The sequence below is a fragment of the Equus asinus genome, chromosome 23 (assembly GCF_041296235.1).
Source record: "Equus asinus isolate D_3611 breed Donkey chromosome 23, EquAss-T2T_v2, whole genome shotgun sequence".
Classification (NCBI taxonomy): Eukaryota; Metazoa; Chordata; class Mammalia; order Perissodactyla; family Equidae; genus Equus; species Equus asinus.
This window is the reverse complement of record NC_091812.1, coordinates 14,420,997-14,440,889: the sequence shown is the minus strand read 5'-3', so window position 1 is coordinate 14,440,889 and position 19,893 is coordinate 14,420,997. Positions and strand designations below refer to the sequence as shown.

The 19,893-nt window shown below is 47.4% G+C and overlaps 1 protein-coding gene and 1 long non-coding RNA gene across 13 annotated transcripts in view; one reads left to right on the top strand and one right to left on the bottom strand.

The window, feature by feature from the left end:
• ERCC6L2 (ERCC excision repair 6 like 2) overlaps positions 1 to 8,102 on the top strand; it is a 134,103-nt gene extending 126,001 nt beyond the window's left edge. For all 9 annotated transcript variants that reach the window (XM_044756919.2, XM_014856920.3, XM_044756917.2 and 6 more), the window contains one exon: positions 6,286 to 8,102. In XM_044756919.2, the coding sequence (XP_044612854.1) occupies positions 6,286 to 6,318 (33 nt within the window). In that variant the 3' untranslated portion in view covers positions 6,319 to 8,102. The remainder of the gene's footprint in view (positions 1 to 6,285) is intronic.
• Positions 8,103 to 8,252: 150 nt separating this feature from the next.
• Positions 8,253 to 18,027, bottom strand: LOC139041721 (uncharacterized). Of its 4 annotated transcripts, XR_011497470.1 has the most exons (5): positions 17,310 to 18,025; positions 16,716 to 16,956; positions 12,612 to 15,316; positions 12,273 to 12,414; positions 8,253 to 9,543 (listed from the first exon to the last, which is right to left on the bottom strand). It is a non-coding gene; the product is annotated as an uncharacterized lncRNA (long non-coding RNA). The 4 variants fall into 4 exon arrangements; XR_011497468.1 differs by having other exon boundaries at positions 12,612 to 16,110; positions 16,716 to 18,027; XR_011497467.1 differs by having other exon boundaries at positions 16,716 to 18,026.
• Positions 18,028 to 19,893: the final 1,866 nt, after the last annotated feature.

Below are 19,893 nucleotides of genomic sequence, written 5' to 3'. Positions count from 1 at the left end.
AAACTCTGAAGTGCATTATATTCATTCATTGATTATTTATGAAGTACCTAATACGCACCAAGGCATTGTGCTGGGTGCTGAATATACAGTGTTAAAAAGACATAGAGCTTACAGTGCAGTGGGATGGGGGTTGGCATCAAACCATAAAATTTTCAAAAGTATAAAAACTTATAAATAAACAACTAAAGGGGCCGCCCTGTGGCCGAGTGGTTAAGTTCGCATGCTGTCCTTTGATGGCCCAGGGTTCATGGGTTTGGATCCTTGGCGTGGACCTACACACCGCTCATCAAGCCACTGGTGGCATCTCACATGGAGGAACTAGAATGACCTACATCCAGGATATACAACTATGTACTGGGGCTTTGGGGAGAAAAAAAAGAAAAAGAGGAAGATTGGCAACAGATGTTAGCTCAGGGCCAATCTTCAAAAAATAAAATAAAATAATTATAAAGTGGTATGTTATAAGAAAGAAAGGGACAGGCCTCCTTGATAGAGAATAATGGGATCGGGAGGGGTAAACTACTTTAATCTTGAGTAGTCAGGAAAGAACTGTCTGTCTACAGAGGTGAGATTTAAATTGAGACCTGAAGGATAACCAGGCAAAGAAACAGAGTAAGAACATTCCTGAGGAGGAAAGAGATTTGGTGTGTTCGAGGAACCAAAAGAAGACTGATTGATATACTGAGTGCATAGTAAACCAAGCAGAGAGTGGCATTAGATGAATTTAGAGTCGTAGATGGGGCCGGAGCATGCAAAGCCTTGTAGATTATACGAAATAGTTTGCATTTTATTCCAAGTGCAGTGGAAAGCTGTTGAAGCATGACATAATCTGACTTATGTTTCTAGAAGATTGCTCCAGCTTCTGTGTGGAAGAGGGAGAGTGGACTAGGGTTGGCCTTAAGGAACTAGATGATGGTGGTTTGCCATGGAGTGTTTGCCATGGAGATAGAGTCAAATGGATGAATGCAGTTTGGTGTTGGGCTGGTTGCTGGGAAAGAGAAGACAGGATTACTCCCAACTTTCTGTCTGGAGCAACATATTGGATTTACTGAATGGGGAAAACTAGGAGAGAAACAAGTTTAGAGTAAAAAGAAATCAGGAGTTCTCTTTTGCTCATAATAAATTTGAGCTTCTGTGGAAATGTCACATAGGCAGTGGATATGCTACTCTGGGACTCGGGAACTGGAGATCTAAATTTGGAAGTCGTCAGCACAGAGATTATAAATGGTTTTTAGAGCCATGGGACTGTGTGAACAGCCTAGGAACAGCACACTGAGGGGGAGAGAAGCCGCAGGCCTGAGCCTGGAGGCGACAGAGGCGCACAGGGTAAGAGGCACAATGCAAGGTCCTGAAGTCCAAGAGAAGGGAGAGTTTCAAAAAGGAGGGAGCGCTGAAGTTTATGGAATGCTGCTGAGAGCCAGACCAGGTGAAGTGGCAGTGCCTCCGGGAGCTACAGCAGAGAGCTCGCTGGCTGCCTCAGTGTGAGCAGTCTGAGTAGACAGAGGCCCGTGGGAGGGGGGCTTGCAGTGTCTGGGCTAACCTGACAGCTCTTTAAGTTTAGATGTGAAAAGTAGCAGGAGCTGCAGGGCATTGTGCAGTCAAGGGTAGGTTTTTTTAAGTTGGGAAGATAATAGAACCTGTTTGTGTGTTGAGGGAACAGACTGATAGGGAAAAAGGTATCAGGCCAGGAAGGTGATAACAGAGCAAGTAAAGTCTTGGAGGCGGAGACGCTGGGATCCAGACCACTGGCGAGGTAAAGCCTTTGAGGGGCATCGAAAGAGAAGGAACAAAGACGGCACGAATATGGATATTTCCTCAATTAATTCGGAATTAAAGTCATCAGTTCAGAGGAGAGAGATTTACGGAGAAAGAAGTTATGAAATAAATCATTTATAAAGTAGGAAAGCAAGTTTACTGAGACTAGAATTCCTGGCTAGTAGTAAGTCCCTGTTTGAGAGTAATTCCAGTAAAACCATCTGTGCAGTTGTGCAGACTTCATTCAGCAAACTTCAGTTGCACACACAAAACAGGGAGATGGCTGGGAGAGAAGCAAGTAAGCTGAAGGATGTTTGCAAAGGAGTGATTATAAAAGTGAACCTAAGCTGAAGAAGGGGAAGTTGATGATAGTGAGAAAGCAGAAGAGTGACTGAATTGGAAGGCTCGATGAGGTCAAAGTATATTCCTTCATTGTTGTCATGAGGGTAATTGAGCAGTGAAGCTGGAGCATGAAATGATGGAATTCAGGGATTTGGAGGTGGTTCAGTTAATGGTAATGACAGTGGCAGTATATGACCTTGGGAATAGGGGTCCGACATGGAATTAAGTCTTTGGAGGTGAGGGAAAGAAACTGGTGGGCCAGGAGTTGGGTGCAACATCCACATGGATGTTGATGATAATGATGAAGAACGATGGCAAGAGATGGGGTAGGAAGCAACATTAATCCAGGATCTTGAGTGTTCAGTCACCAGCAGGAAGCAACTAAGGGGTCAGTTAACAAAATAGGGGAGAGAATGGTTTAGCTGGATAGTATAAACCTTAAGGAGGGGAAGGAGTTTTTAAGAAAAAAATAGTCTGGAATCTGCAATGTGAAGTATGAATCCTGAGGTTTTAGGGTGTGAGTCATAAGAGCCTTGACTTGCAAGGGCTGCATGGGAGGAGGCAATATCATGAGGGGACAGAGGGACCATTCAGGTAGAAGACACAGGGGAGTTGATAGATCATAGCCTGGTTCCAGGGGCACCAAGGAATGGTTTGGAAGGGTTAGATGGGGGTTTGGAGTAGATCAGAGATGGAGAGACTAGGAGGGGATGAGAGGCCAGGGATGAGAGGCCAATGGCGATGGGTAACTGAGGAATAATGACTGAGGTAAGCAGGGATGGAAAGCAGGGTCAAATTGGTCCTGAGGGCCTCCATGGACAGTGGGAAAATGGTGATAGTTCTGTGGGTTCCAAGCACTTCCCTCAGGGATTTGGCAACTCCCAGGCAACTAGCCCCTTTGCTGCCCAGGGAAGGGCTGGTCCCTCAGCTTCACCTGTGTGCAGTGTGGCTCTCAGCTGCCCACCATTGCCCAGAAAGGCGAACACCCTACACTGCAACAGCAACGCATCTCCTCACAAACAGAATTACAACAATGGTTTTTGCTGGGTGTGCCTTTTTACTTTGGGCAGTTATTTTTCTTGGAGGCCAACCAGATACATCTTACCAGTCTTTGAGGAACACGGGCTTCATTCCCTTTAGCATTGTATATAAAAATACAAGTATTAACAATGATTAGTTTTAGCTTGTCTTCCTTTTTTCTCTATCCAGTCTAGGGAATAAATGCCTCCTGCTAAGTGAAAAGGTGAAGGGCATCTAATATTAGAATGCCAACATCTGCGCTAGGGGACAGTGTCCGGCCAGCTTACACTCCTTCCTGCTAACCGTTGTGCTCTGTGCCGTGCTGCAGCCCCGTGGGTCCTCTCAGTGAAGTTCTCAGTACTGCCTTCCGTGCAGAAAGTTTAGGTGGAAAGGAGATGATTGTAGCGCTGCTCCACACCTTCTCCCCCAGTTCCTCGAGAAAAGGGGAGAGAAACTGAATTTTGTCCACAATGCAGAACTGCTCTTGATAGGGTTGCTGAAAGATACCTATCTATGGTTTCCTTTATTTTTTTTCTTTCTCTAAGTGGCTTATGAGTATCTAGTTTACTAAATTTCCCTCACAAAGTGCCTAGCTTATACCACCTCTTTGGACCTTGTAGTTCCTTAAATTTCTAGAGAAAATTCTTTTAAAGATCAAGAATTATGAAAGTGAGTTAGAATGCCAAAACAAAATGAATTATAATCCTAACTCCTCTTGTAAAGAGAAGCCACGCAGCATAATACACTTGCACACAACTCAGATAAGATGGCATCAGGAGCAGCAGCCTCCAGAAGTGATGGGGTGGCAGGTCACAGGCAAGGTCGGCACAGCAAAGGCAGCAGGCCTTGGGCAGCTGCTGGAACACCACCAAGTCTTGGCTAAATAAAAGATGTGAGCCTGTAACCTTGCCAATAATTTAATCTTTACAGCACAAATATTTATTAGAAAGGCCATGAAAATGGATTTGGAGATGATTAATAAAATAACAATACCTCATTACTTCATGTGAAGTGAAAACTGGACCCTTTTAAGAACATGCTTGTTGCTTCCAAGAAATACATTGGCAATTTCCAGGACAGACATTTGGAAGCTTGTGTTTGCAATATTAAATATTCCATGGGCAGTGAGAGTGGCTATTGATCAGGCATAGATGGTATCTGGATTTGGAACAGTTCACAGGACCAGTGTGGTGCGGACCAGAAGCCATGGGGCTCATCTGAAGCCACAGGGGAAAGTCATGAGCATGCAGCATGAATTGCCATGAAAATGAAGGGAAATGCAAACTTTATATAACTTGGTCTGGTGGCAAGAATAATAGTGGCTTTAAAGCTCCTACTCACCTACAATTTTTAAAAATCATTATTTCACCCTCAGGATTCTCTGTTGTGTGCAGGATAAAATTCAGACTTCTGAAATTGGCATATGAAGCCCTGATGCTCTTCAGCCTCTGCCTTGGCAGTTTCCCCTGGCCCTCTGTGCACCAAGGCCTCCCAGACCTGGGCCTGTGCATGTCCCTTTTTGCCTAGAAGCTTCCTCACCCATCTTTACCTGACAGGTTGAGGTGGCGGCAGAGAAGCCTTCCCTACCTGCCTTGGCCACTGCAGTCACTGGCTTAGCTGCCCCTTCTGTGGGAGCCGACAGGGCCCTGTATTCACCTCCATCACGGGATTTATCACTCTTCTGATTTGATTTTCAAGCATCTGTCTCCCCCAACTAGACTATAAACTCCTTGAAGATAGGGAACTGGGCTTGTTCACTGTTATATTGTTCTAACTACAGTGTGTAGCACGTAAGAGGGCTCTACAAATATTTGTTGAATAAATGAATGTTTTAAGGAAATATTATGTAAAATATAGATATAATTCTAAATGTGGGGGACTTTTAATCATGTGCTGCAACACCATATATGGCTTCTGTTTAAGGGAACGTTTACAAACAGTGGGCTCTCCTGCCTCACGGCCCAAACTGAGCATCAGCAAAGCAGTCCCCTCTGTCACAGTCAGCTCAGGCTGCCGTAACAAACACTACAGACTGGGCGGCTGCAACAACGGGAATGTCCCGCAGTTCTGGAGCCTGGGAAGTCCAAGATCAAGAGGCCAGCTGATTTGGTTCCTGGTGAGGGCTCTCTTCCTGGCTTGCAGATGGCCGCCTTCTCACTGTGTCCTCATGTGGCAGAGAGAGAGCTCTCTGGTGACTTCTTATGACCTTGTTTAACCTTCGTTACCTGCTAAAGGCCCCATCTCCAAATACAGTCACATTGGGAATTAGGACTTCAACATAGGAATTGTGGGGAGGGGGCACACAATGCGGTCCACAGCACCCTTACCCAGGGAAAGGAGCAGAGTCTAGCGCCCAGAGTCCCGAAACAGTGTCTGCATCTTACCAGCGCTCCAGAAGGCCCATTTCCTCACACATGCACATAATAACTTTTATTAGTATCTTAGACTAAGAATGACAATGTCTGCATCTTACCAGGCTCCAGAAGGCCCATTTCCTCACACATGTACATAAGAGCTTTTATTAGTATCTTAGACTAAGAATGAAGCTCACTTCTTCAAATAGCATCTCACTTCTTAGTTTAGTTGCCTGTACTGAAGTCAGACCAATTGGAGGAAGTAAGAATCTAGGTTCATCAGTTTAGAACTTTCCTTTAGGCTCATCAAAAAGTTGGTGAAATTTCTATGTTGTATTTGTGGAAGAAGGAAAAAAAGGAGAGAGAAGAAACAAATTCCCTTCTTAACCTTTCAGAATTTTCTCTTTTCTATTCATTAAGACCCTTCTTTGACAATTTTATTTCATGGGACTTGAATGCAATATAGATTTCCAAATACAAATTATATAAATTATAATTCTCATGTTAGTCATAAACTGGCTGACTGGAGGAGTAGCATGCTGGGATCCCACAATTCCCAGGAAATACCTAATAGTATAAATCAGAATAACTTAAAAAGCTGGTGATTTCATAAGCTAAAATATTTTCTTCAGTAGCATAAGGAAAGAGATCACATTCTGCTAGTGTAAAATGTGTTTTCATTATGGAATTAAGCTAATATATGCTAAATAAGAAAGATTACATTGCTTTGTCTACATTTCATATCACTGATGAAAACTTCTTTAAAAATAAAATGTAATAAAAATAACCACTGGTTTGTTTGTTAAATCTTCAGAAAACAATTCGAAGAAATGGCTTCTTATTTTAACTTGTCTTCTGTAAAGGAATTTGCTAAACATATAACTAATGCCACATCAGAAGAACGACAGAAAATGCTAAGAGATTTTTATGCTTCTCAGTATCCAGAGGTGAAAGAATTTTTTGCGGATTCTACTTCAGAATTCATTAAATCTGCCTATGAGGAGGGAGAGAGAGTCAGGAATAAGTCTGAAAAAAGAGAATCTCTTATAGAAGAAAGACTGTCAGATTCTGAAACTTCATCATTTAAAGATTCTACCAAAAAATATTCTCAAATTTGTAGCCCAAAAATATATACAGGAAAATCAATTAAGTTTCAAAATCATGGTTCCTGTAGAGAAGAGGTGCTTTCTGATGATGCAGAAACTAAGAAATCACCTATTAGCTCCACCCAAGACCCCAACAATGGGAAAAACAGCCACACGTCCAAAAACACCGTACCATCCTGCTCCCTGAACAGAAAGTCTGAAGCATATGAAAGTAAGTTAGAAAATACTGTGAAAGACCAACAGGACCTCACAAGAACTGGCATTTCCAGAAATGGACCCCTTTTCAAAGAGGAAAACAAAAAGATAGAAAATTCCATGTTAGGAAACACTTCTGTGGTAGGCTTACTTGGTGACACCTCTATTCTTGATGACCTCTTTAAAAGTCACGGGAACAGTCCCACACGACTGCCAAAAAAAGTCCTTTCAGGGCCCATGGAAAAAGCAAAACAGAGACCAAAAGATTTCTGGGACATCTTGAATGAGCAGAACGATGACAGTCTTAGTAAACTCACCGACTTGGCGGTGATAGAGACTCTTTGTGAGAAAGTGCCCCCTGCTGCATCCTCCAAAAGGAAAGAGCAGCTAGAAACTTCGCTTTGGAAATCAAATGAGAACTTTCTATGGAAAAAAATTAGCTCAAATGACACAGATGAAAACACAACTAATACTCAGGAGTGATATGTAAGCATAGAAATGACTTACGACAACCAGTGGGCTTCTGCCATCACTGTTACAACACTGTATTCCACACCATGCTACCTTGAACACAGTTGTCAACAGGTACTGTTATTCAACGCTTGCTCTAGCGTTTTTTTAAAGTCTAAAATGTTATCATGTATTTGTTTTCCTTGATAACTGATGTGATCTTTTAAAAAATATGATTTTTTTATAGTATAAACCTCTCCTATGAAATGGAAAAGATTCTATGTTTGTTTTCAGGAGACCTGGGTCCTTTCTCTTACTATGTAATTATGTCACCTTGGAAAGTCACTTACCTGGTGTGCAGCCATTTCCTAATATGAACGATGAAGGGTTTGAGCTCGATCAACATGAGTGTCCTTCCAGTTTAAAAAGCTTTGGTTCGCTCTCCCACGTCCGTTAAGTCACAGGCCAAATTATGCTCGCTCCTCCGCCATCCCGCCAAAGCAGCTGTGACTGATGTGTTTCTTTCTTACTAGCATTTGGAAAATTATTAAGTGAACTGTTTTCTTTTTCCCTCCGTATCATATACTACTATTATTAAATTATTTTAGATGAAAGTAATTACTATGACTGAAGATATGGTGTTGTGTTAAAATAGTAAGTTTATAACTGCTCAAAATCAAAGGGTTAATGTTGTATAACTTTACTGTATGAAATATGACACTGAAGTAATATAATTACTACCATTAGCCATAGAACGCCAATGCCTCAAATTTTTATACAACTATTATGATTTAATCAATCTAAATAAAGCTTTGTATAGTACTTTTGTATTTCTTCAGTATGAAGAAATTAGTAAACATTTGATTTTATCTGAAATGTTATATTTTGTTGAATTTAGTTTATATAGTTTATAACCAATGGAATGTGCTCACTGTTGAATCCATTTATTTGGAAACATTCACTCAGCCCGTGTGTACTGCGTTAGGAGCTCAAGAAGTACAGGTGAGGCACGGCTACAGGAAGCAGAAAGGAGACCACATCTGTCACGAGTGGTGTCGTGAAGCCCTGGCATCGTGCCTGACACCTGGCAGCAGGCCCCCAGGGCTTCTCCTGACCCACATTCCGATGTGCTGTGGCACCTTCTGCTCAGTTGAGCTCCCTGGGCCATGAGGGGAGAAAATAGCAGTGAACCAGGAAATGGTGGGTCTCAGGGATCGTTGTTACTGTGTTGAGGGGAGAGGGGCTTCAGAGTACCCAGGATATGGAGCCATTGCTCAGAAATGGAAAAAAAATAGAAGGACCCACAACTAAAAATATATACAACTATGTACTGGGGGTATTTGGGGAGAAAAGCAGGAAAAAAAATTGCCAACAGTTGTTAGCTCAGATGCCAATCTAAAAAAAAAAAGTTTAAAAAATAAAAATAAATAAATAAAAATAAAAAAAGGAAAGAAAGAAATCTTTTCTCAAGGGACTGAATGGCCAAGTATGTTTTTCTCTAGGATAATGTTGAGGGTTGTGGAATATATTTTATATCATGACCCAGTATATATGGGTTAATATATATATATGATTGAAGTAAAATGTTTATGAAATAGTATTTCCCCTTAAGGCATACAGCATTCTTTGATATTTTCTCTCCTGTTGCACTTTTAGCTCTTGTCTTTGTGTGTTTTTTAATGCCCTCGTAACTCACTAAATTGATTTCATGAGCCACTAATGATTGGGAACCACAATTTGAAAATCACTGTTTTAGGTCATATAGAGTTAGTCTTCTTTTTTGCTGCTTGCAGCTGAGCTGTGTCCAGACTTATCAGATACTACATTTCAGCAGTGAGGAGCTTGCTACCAAGTGAATATGCTGTGCAGTCTCGGGTAGACTCGACATGTAAACGCTGCCAGCCTGCTGTGTGATCAGCTGGCCGAGGAGCCCAGACAAGCAAGTAGAGACCTCTTCATCTCAGTTTAGATACCAGACAGTAGAGTTCAGACATTTTAATAAAAGCAGATCTTTCAAAAAATAAAATACCTTTACAATTTTTACATAGACATAATCTTAGAATCATAAAATGATATTCATACAAATATTAGTTCTATACTCTTCAAATATATTGGAACACTATTAAGAGATTTTTATCAGTGATAATCAAAATGAGAGCAAAAATACAGACCTGGAGTTTAAAAATTAGTTTCCAGCAGTTGTCAGTGAAACGTCTGTCATTATTATCATGCAGGAACAGTGCCAAACAGAGCAGAGAGTCCAGTATGGAAAGGAACCAGTCAGAACATTCCAAAAGGGAGGCTGTGACTCTTGACCTTCCCTGCAATGGAGCAGTGGGAAGATTTGCCTCAACCATTGATGGATGTGGGAACAGACACTATGAAAGGTCGACAATAGGAATCCTTCCTGCCCCACCCCACTGGTGGTGTGCTGCCAAGTTGTGCCAACTAAATAGGTAGCTCCAGGCAAATCCCAGGGCTTCTTTCAGCCTCACTTTCCCCTTTAAATTTGAGGTGTACTGGCTCAGTGTGTTCAAGCATTTTTTTAAGCAATCGATCTCTATCTTAATTGGAAGCTCAATTATTTGAAACAAAACAGAGGTGCATTGGTTCCAGCAGTACTGCTGGAGCTCCGTGGAGCGCTAACCTGAAAACCACAGGGGTGAGAGCATTAGTAAAAACCTTCCAGATTCAGGTTCTCATGATTCTATTTGCCACAACTTGTCTTTTTTACTTCTCTTTAAAGCAATAGTACCGTTTCTGGCTGCTAGCACTCAGCACACAGTTATTAATATTGGAAACTGAGGCAAGATACTGAGAGACTTTTGCACTTGCATTCCTCAGGGTGCCCTTAGAGCCCTGGCAGCACTTCTGAATAGACGCACCTGCAGGCCGTGCAGATGCCCTCAGTGTTCAGGCAAAGGAGCCCCAGTTTGCAGAGACAAACTGGTGACAAACTTTCCTCAGTCCACAGAAAATGAGACAGCCAAGGGCAGTAGAGGGTTGTTTTCAAATTCTGACGTTATCCTTCATGATATTAAAATAGCCCTCTTTTAATAAAATGATGATAGTAGATCATAGTTTTTAGTCTTTTACATTGTCCTTACTTGATATAAAAGTTGATAACTATGTCACTTCCCAAAAGTTTTGACATTTACTAGTCTGCAAAAATCCAAAAGTCACTGCCTGCCTCAAAGATCATTTTTTACATCCGAGGGAGTAGAGCTCCATGGTGACTGTGTCATGAACCCAGTTAACAGTGGGTCTGGGACCCCCAAGGATGTCAGTGACCTATATGGTCCTGTGAGGTGTGCTGCCTTCAGGAAGCCCAGAGTGCACAGCGCTTAGGCTCCTCACCTAATTATTTAACCCTCACAGATGTGCTCTTGTTTTCCGGTTTCATCTCCACCTGCTTTTGCAGAGCATCCTCCAGTCAGTGCTGTGGGGAGGCTCACAGGCTCAGGTGCATGTCTTGGCACTGGCGACACTGCAGTTGCCCTGAGTGACAGCCCTGTGCACTGGCCCCCCAGTGCTGGCTCCACATGGTGTCTGTGGCAGGTGGGAAGAGCGTCACACTTTTTCTTTGTTAAAGGGCAATTCTGGGAGGGCTATCTTGCCTCACAGGGTCTTGCACAGTTTTAAGTAGGGAAACAGCCCTTTGGGTGTTCACTCTCTGCCCCTAGGGGGAAAGATTCAGACTGTCCCTTAGAAAGTCTGCAGCTGTGTGACTCCAGCCCCAAAGTGGTGAGTCAGAGCCAACCCCCTGCGGAGGCTTTTCCAAATATGCAGGTGCCCAGGTCTGTCCCCAGGAGGTTCCAGCTCAGGAGCTCTAGGGTTCAGCACGGGCACCCACTTTTACTTCGAAGTTTCACAGTAATTCTCATGTGCTAATGTTTTGTCTGAGACTGTCGCTGGGCAGGACTCAACCTGCTAGACCTCTCTGCTTCAGTGAGCAACCCCAGCCCCCTGAGCCGTGTGACACCAGTGGACATGCCACTGAGCTCACGTGGGAGCCACCCTGTGCTCTTTAGGCCCCCAAGTTATGTTCCTGTAAAAATATCCACACAGAGCCTGCTTCTCTGAGTATACTGTGTCAATAAGTACTTTATTTGCTTTGCTGCAGGTTAACAAATTGTTAGTGGTTATATTTATTCCCTAAATTTCCAGATTTAAGACCAGTCTTAATTATATGAATATGATGCTTTTCTGTCACTGACACGGATGCCCAATTGGCATTCTTGGGTTTGTACTGGTCTCTCTTAGATGACATCAAGAATGCCCCTTTCTCCAGATGTCTTTTGGTCAGCTAAACAGGCCCCTCCATCTCGTTGAAAGAATAACTGAATTCCCTTTGTACAGCTTTAGCTTATCTAAACAAGGCGGGGCGTGCGTCTCTGAATTTCTTATGCGCCTCGAAGGGAATTCTAGTGAGCCGTCAAATTAACATAGGAATAGTGTCTCCTCCCCCTCATATATCTTTTCATATATCTTTGGATTTTCTTTATTTTTTGCAAAGTGAGACATGCTTCTAGTCTGAAAGACTTCAAGGGAAGGCTTATAATTGCTAATTCATATATATTTTCTTCTTTCCTAAAACTATTATAAAAGCATTGATAACAACAAAAACAGATCTTAATTTTTCAAAACATAAGTACCAACCTGTGCTCCATAAGAACTCTGATCTTACATGCCGAGAGCCCACCTGCCCTGCCACCTGCCAGCACCCTCGCTCTGCTTCCAGGAGTCTGGCTTTCTCCGCAGCCAGCATTCACTGCCTTCTCTCCCCACTGCCAATGCCCTGAGTGGCCTCCCTTCAGCAGTGCCTGGCACAGCCCCAGGTGCCTTCCAGGTCGGTCCCTGACTCCTGAGGCGGGCCCTTCCCCCCCAGCATCCTGCTCACCCATCTCATGGAGCCCTCAGTGCCCTGCCCAGCAACTTCATGGCCTTCCCTCCTCAGTCAGCTTTCCCCACTCTCCACAAACAAACCCAACCTTCGTCCTACGCAGACCTCGTAAATCCCCCGGTTCCCTTGTTGTAACAGAAAACTCACCCTCCTGCTCCACGTGGGGTAAATGCTGTCAGCAGAGTTCAGCAGGCCCAGCAAGGTGGGAGGAGGTCTGAATGTCTCAGCTGGGACATTCCAGAGGCCAGATCACCAGACACGTCATCCCCTGGGGCAGCAATTCAGTGACCTGCCAGGAGAAGGCAAACCCAGCCAGTCTATGGAGCCTGCACAGAGCTGCCACATTGCTCTGAAAGGCACAACAGCTCCTGAGTCCAATAGACACTTTGGGCTGGGTGTGCTGGGGAGTGTTGGGGTGGACCAGCAGGTCTCAGGAAGCTTAGAGTGTCCCCTAGGAGGGCGTGTGAGTAAGGGGACAAGACCCACCAGGGAACCCAGGCACGGATGACAGGTGCTCTCAGAGTGGCGGAAACAAGGCGGCTTCCAGAGTCTAAAAGAGGGAGAAGAAACCTGCTTTGGGCTGGACTGACCAGAACAGGCGACCCCCAAATCCTGGGACTGGGTTGGTGGCCAGGCCTGAAAGAATGGGAAGGCCAGAACATCACTTCCTTATAGTCTCCCTTGGCCTTTAAACCCCTAAATGAGCAGGAATGTGGGCCTAGTAGAGAAGTTCGAGTTTGGGATTGGCCAAATATAAAAATGCTCATGACAATTAACTCAACCTCCAAGATATGCGCCGGGATTGGGGGTGGGGCGGGCTAGACAAAAGGGCAGGGGGAGAGCGAAACAGAGAGTCCGTTGGGGTTATTTGATCTGAAGCCTGAGTGTCTGGGGACAAGCAGCACAGCCGGGATCCAGGCCCTGGGCACCACCTGAGTCTGGGCAAGGGGAGCTGTTTGGTCTCTCCTCCCTTGCGTGTTACTCTATGGGATGGTGTCGGCCACCGGGATCCAAGCTGCTGCTCACTCTGGCCGGCCGGACCATGGACGGATGCGCGGAGCGTGCGCTCTGCTCGGCCCCGGGACCCTGCGCGCCTTTCCCCAGCAGCGCCGCCTCGCTTCCCCTCCTGCATGGCTGGCAAATTAAATTAGACAGTGTATATATGTAGAAACCGCTTCGAGTAAGGTAAAGCTTGTTTTAATTTCCCTCTGTGAGTTTCCAGAAGGCCACTTGCCACCACTGAGGATTGTCGCTGTGCGGGGGGATGGGGTGGGGGAGGCTTGCGGTGGCTGTAGGAGGGGATGCGGGGTAGCCGATCCCTGGATTGCGATGGGCGGGTGGAGCGGGGTGCATCTCGAGCTTGCATTGGGCGCGAACTCCTCCCGCGCCCATACCCCAGCTAGCGGCACACAGCCGGCGATCGCCCGGCGCGAAGGCACGCCGCCGGCCCACGGGATCAGACCCTCGGCAGGGGCAGGGGCTCGAGCCGAGAGGGCCCCCCTGGCCGCAGACGGCGCGCGGCCCCCGGGGGTGAGCGGCGTCGGGCTCCGCGGTCCGGCCGGCGGCCCGCTGGGAAACCAGCCGTAGCTTGCTGCCGAGCGCGAGCGCGTCTACTGAGGTCGCGGGAAGCGGGAGGGCGGAGCGCCCGGCGAGCGCGGAGCCGGAGCCCCGACAGGGAGGCGGGAGGCGCGGAGGGAGGAGGGGGAGCCGGCGGGTGGAACTGCGGCCCGCCCCAGCCAGGCTCGGCGAGCGCCCCTGGGGGCTGCGCCAGGCGCGCTGGCCGCCGCGGAGCGACGGTCCTGGAGGACAGCGGGCTCAGCACCTCCTCGCACCGCCCTGACCAAGGCCAGCTGCGCTGGGACCAGGCCGCCTCCGTGCCTAAAGCTCCACCCCAGCCTGAAGGCCCTGCCGTGCGCCGGGCCTGCTGCTCCTGCCTCCAGTCCCAGGAGGAGCGGCCCACGTCCCCACTCTGGAGGTCCTCCCTGCGGCCCCAGTGACCAAAGTGATTCAACTCCTCTGCCCGGCCATAATCTAGTCACTTCATCAACAGAGGCAGAACAGCGTACCACATGCAATCCCAAAGCTTTCCTGTCCCTGGCCAGAGTCCCAATCTCGGTATCTTTTGCCTTCCATCTTTCAGTGGAGCTGCTAGTGGCCGGGATGAGGAGAAGGTCTAAGCAGAGTTGGATGAAGGGAAGTCAGGGGCGTGGACTGTTTAAAATCGGACTGATTGGTCCCAGCGTATTCAGGAAAGAACTCATTCTGCTTTCCTAGGTGGAACGAGGTGGCCCGTGACATCATGTAGCAAGTCACTGCCTCCTGGAGGGTTCTGCTCCCTTGCTTGTGCTCCTGGCTGTCTCCTGTGACCATCTCCTGTGTCAGTCCTCTCTTGGTCTCCTTAGTGGGCTCCCACTTCTCAGTTTGTCCTTTCTGTTTCCTAGGATGCTGCCTTCAGCCTAGGGCTAGTCTCACCCCACACAATCTCCATTCATGGTCATGCTTTTAACTGATCTGCATGTGTGTGATCAGAACTCTTCAGCACCACCCACCCCGACCTCTCTTCTGAGTTTCAGACTCACACCCAGTTGCTTTGGTGTGACCAGACTGCCTTGGGTGACCTATGGGCACCTCACACTCATGTCCAAAATGGAATTCTTCATCTTAGACTCTACGACCATTCTTCTCCTATGTTTAACTCCTAACTCAGTAATTTTACCATTAATAATTGGCCATACTCCCCAAATCTGAGCACTGTCTTTGTCATTGGATGCTTCCATGACTCTCATGTCATGGAATGCATTTATTCAGAAACCAAGTCTTCCCGAGTTTACCTCTTAAATATCTCTTGACTCTACCTCTTCCTTTCCAATTTTCTACCACTGTCCTAAGGCCTGAACCATCGCAGTGACTTCAAATCTTTCACCTCTTGTCTTCTAGAGAAATCTATTGCATCTGGTAGAACTCTTTTGATGTAAATGACACAAACTGGCTTAAGCAAAAAGGAAAATTACTGGTATAAGGCTGGTTTTAGGCGTGGCTTGGTATAGAAGCTCGATGGAGATCACCCAGGCCCAGTGTCTCCGTCTCACACTCAGTTTCACTCTCCTCCGAAAGGTGGCTTCATTCTCAGGCTGCACGCAATGGCAAAATGGCAGCAGAACCTCCGCCTCACATGCTTCCAGCTGCAAGTCCTAGAGGAAGGAGCCAGGCCTGAGTTACAGAATACCCTCCCAGCCCCACGCTGGGGAGAGTAGCCCCCTCTGAATCTCAGAGACTGAAAGTGGCAGAGGTGTGGAATGGAGGCCATTCCTGGCAGTAGTGTGAATAGACACTAAGAAGCCAACATGCATCAAAAGCCCACCACGCATCCTGTTATCCCTCTGCATGGAACTCTTCAATTCCCCAAACTGTGTCAATCAAAATTTTGTCAAGATGATGTGACTTCTCTCAATACGCAATTTTAATCATTATTGAGCTTTTTCACTTTGTTTGTATTGATATTTTCACCAGTCATCTTGAATAGAGTTAAGTTTAAATCATTTGGATTTCTCTCTTAACCTGCTAGGGAACTCAGCAATGCTGTGAGCCTGAGCCTCTGGGAGAATGAGGGAGGGAGAGGAGGAGAGAGAGTTCTCATAGTTAGGGTCCAGTTAGGAAGACAAACCACACCTGTATTTTAGCAGAGACAATTTAGTAGAGAGAATTGGTTGAACGGGTGTTGGAGGACTGAAAAGGCAAAAAGGGATGCAGATTTAGTAACTGAAGGAAGCAGCTAGTGTTCCCGAGGAGCAAAGGGAAGAAGGCGGGCCTTTGAGAAGCCAGGTGCTAGAACTTGGAGAAGGGGCCCTGAGGAGCTGGAACCAGAGCTCAGCCCCCAGCTGGCACTGGCCCAGCCTGGAGGCGGCCTCCAGGAGCTGAAGTCACATCTCTCAGAGGACGTGCCAGCCAGCGGGTGCTGATCTGTGACGGAGGTGCGAGGCTGGTCCTAGGAGTGAGGGAGGCAACCGGAAGACTGGAAGCCACGGGTACCCCTGGGGTCACAGGCCTCGCAGGCCTGGCTGGCGGCTCCAGCCCCGCCTCCTCGAGCCCGGGGTCTGTGAGCCAGGGCCAGCAGAGCGCATGCGTGGGAGGGAGGGCGGAGCCTGGGGCTGGCGCCTCCCCTTGGGCGTCGACGGCCAACCGCAGAACCACCACCCCACGGACCGCCCTCGGCAGCCGCTCTGCCCGACGCCCTCGCCTCCCGCTCCGGGCCCTGGAATGGTGACACCCCTATGCACTGACGCCACACCCACCGCTTACAAATATACCCCACACGCACTGACACCACAGCGCGAACACACTACACCACACCCACCGCTCACAAATACACACCACAGCGCAAACACATGTACGCCACACCCAGCTCACAAATACACCCCACACGCACTGACACCACAGGGCACACACACGTACACCACACCCACTGCTCACAAATACTCCCCACACACATTGACACCACACACACATTTACACAACACACACCACATACACACACACCCTGCATACACACACACCACACCCGCACACACACACGCACATGCTTTTGCTCACCGGGTTCCTCGGCCGGGGCTAGTTCCGCATCAGTCCAGGGCACGGACTGCTGTGCCCGGGTTGTGTTAAAGAAGAGCCACCAGGGGAGACGCAGGGAGGAAGGGAGGAGGCCAAGCAGGGGGCGATTCGGCCATGGCTGCCTGGAGTAGCTTCCCGGGTCCTGCAGAGGACTCTGGAGGGCGAGTTGTCCCCTGGGGTATCCTCACCTGAGGCCGGGAGCCTGGCTTTCATACTCCTGCTCCTGGGAGTCCAAGTCAGAAGTGCCTGGAAGTTCCCAGGGTGCCACTTGCCTGCCACCCTCCTCCTGCCTTGGTGGCTTTTACCCAGTGCCAGCCCTGCCATTCCTTTCCAGTAAGGACCGGTGGTCTTCAGAGTGACCGCTTTTGGAGGAGCAACTTGCCTACCTTCCTCCCTACTCCTTCCTTCCTCCCTCCCTCCTTCCGTCCTTATCTCCTCCTTTGCTGAGGCTGTGCGGGGCCCTGGGTGAGATGACACGTGGAGGCCCAGCCTGCAGCCTCCCACCTCTCTCCCTGCCGCGGCTCCACCACTCACTCGAGATGCCCGCACAACCCCGCAGCTCCGCCAAACGCCTACCCCTCGGCCGCCCCTCGGGCCCAGGAGTCCACACACCAGGCGCACGCTCCGGAAGAGAGGCCTCCCCGAGCCTTGGAAGCTGGAGTATTTTTCTCACGTCCCTTGTTCTCTCTCCGTGGGTAAAAGCTGAACGCCTACTTTCCTTGTTTGGTTTCCCTAAACATTTCAGCGGGCATACTGCACAGATCAAACCTGTGCGTCAGCATCTGGCCCCTCGCCCAAAACAATCCCACAACCTTAGAACGTTTTAACTCGGAGCTTCCCCTCCCAACTTATGTGCTATTTTTATTATGTTCTATCTCTTAAAAAGACGTTATTGTGGTGGTGGTTTTATACAGGTAATTCTGCTTATGCCCATATTTTCGCTTTCCTTCTTCATCGATCCTTATTGCTTCTAAGACTGCCCATCAGGGACCTTTTTCCCACTACCTGAAGTGCATCCCAGAAGTTCTGTTAGCGTTTCTTGGAGAAAACACTCTATCTTTTTTCTGAAAAGTGCAGGTTTCAACACTTTATTATCTCTTTCATATTCTAAAGGGCTTTTAAGCAGCTTTTGTAGTATCTGGGGAGAGTGGTAAAGGAAGTGGGAAGCTGAGGGCTGTCCAGTCAATGGAAAGGAGAAGGCAGTGCTAATCAGCCAGGTTTGCTTTGCTGTTTCTTTAAGATTGCCCGTGAGCTAACATCTGTTGCCAATCTCCTCCCCCTCCCCCCGCCTCCCCCTCCCCCTCCCCCTCCTCCTCCTCCTCTCCCCAAAGCCCCCCAGTACATAGTTGTATATTTTAGTTGTGGGTCCTTCTAGTTGTGGTATGTGGGACACTGCCTCAGCGTGGCCTGATGAGCGGTGCTGTGTCCGTGCCTAGGATTGAACTGGCGAAACCCTGGGCCGATGAAGCAGAGCACATGAACTTAACCACTGGGCCACGAGCCGGCTCCCACCCAGTTTTCCTTTGGGTGTTTCTTCATGGAAAGGCATCAAAAAGAAACACACTTTGAGAAAGATGTACCCACAAAAGAGAAAATGATTCATCACTATTACTTGGATTTTCTTTTATATGCTGCTCACCTCTTTCTGAGGACTACAGGATACTTATAAAAATTTCCGTTCTCAAATGGCCAAAACCATTTGGGCCATCCACGCCTTCTCCATTGACCTGTGTATACTCTTGGGCTCCATTTCATCACTTCCTCCTCCCTGTTAGTTCACCCTAGTCTGGTTCCAGCCTCATAACTCTCCCTAAACATCTCTCACTGAAGTCACCAATGGTACTGTGAATTCTCCCAGAAGTAGACTCCAAGATGGAGTTAGAGGTACAAGAGATTCATCAGGTGAAAAATAAAGACCTGTGAAACGTAGGCATCTGTGAAAGAACGGAAGAAAGAAGGAGTAGGCGGGGAGAGCCTCCGACTGTGATGCAGATCTGACAGCTCTGAAGGACAAAGGGAAGGGAGGGGACAGGGTAGGAAGAGCACTGGGCTGTGGGCAGTTCCGAGAAAGTCTAGGGCAGGGGCCGGCCTGTGGTCGAGTGGTTAAGTTCACGCGCTCCACTTCGGCGGCTCAGGGTTTCACTGGTTTGGATCCTGGGGGCAGACACGGCACCGCTCATCAAGCCATGCTGAGGCAGTGTCCCACATGCCACAACCAGAGGCACTCACAACTAGAATACACAACAATGTACTGTGGGGCTTGGGAAAGAAGAAGAAGATTAAAAAAAAAAAAAAGATTGGCAACAGTTGTTAGCTCAGGTGCCAATCTTAAAAAGAAAAGAAAAGCAAGTCCAGGGCAGCCCATTTGGAGCTGTAGTGCAAAATTTACCCACACTTGCCAGAAATGTGAGCCCTTATACCACCACTCTGCTGGGTCACTGGCTGAAGGCTGCCCTGGAGGAATGTGGTCTTGCTCCAGCGTGGAGGCGGATCCTGAAGGTGTCAGTGACGCCACTCCTCAGGCCAGGCTTTCTCTTGAAGGGAGACCTGAGTGCTAGACCTCCATGCTGCCACGGCCACCATGGCAACAAATCTGGTGAGTGTCTTCCAGCCTTCATCTCGCCTGACTTCTCTGCAGCAGGGGACTGTTGACCTGTCCCTTCCTCTGAGACACTGTCTTGCCTAGGCTTCTATATCTCAGTATTTTCCTGATTTCCTTCAAGTGGCACTGGCTGCTCTTTCTGAGAATTCTTTGCAGGTTCATCTTCATCTACTTGGCCTTTATACATTGGTATTGTCCCAGCCTAATTCTTGGGCCTTCTGCTTTACCTTCTCTCCCAGGTGATCTCACCCACACCATGACTTAAATTACAATCCCAAACTAAAACCAAGGCTTACATTGGCAGCCATCAGTCAGTGGACAGCTTGATTCAGTTTTGTACGTGAGCCTGTGTCTGAGTCTTCCTCTGTCCTTTGACCCTCAGTTTGCTAAGAGCACATTGCATCAACGATCAATTGTGTATTCTGGGCTAATAACTCCCACTCTTGGAGTTGACTGAGGTAATGTTCTTGAAGGTACCTGTAGCTCACACTTAAGTATGTTAGTATTGTGACACTTGCAAGATTGTTATTCCTGCAGTATAACACTGATCGTCTATTT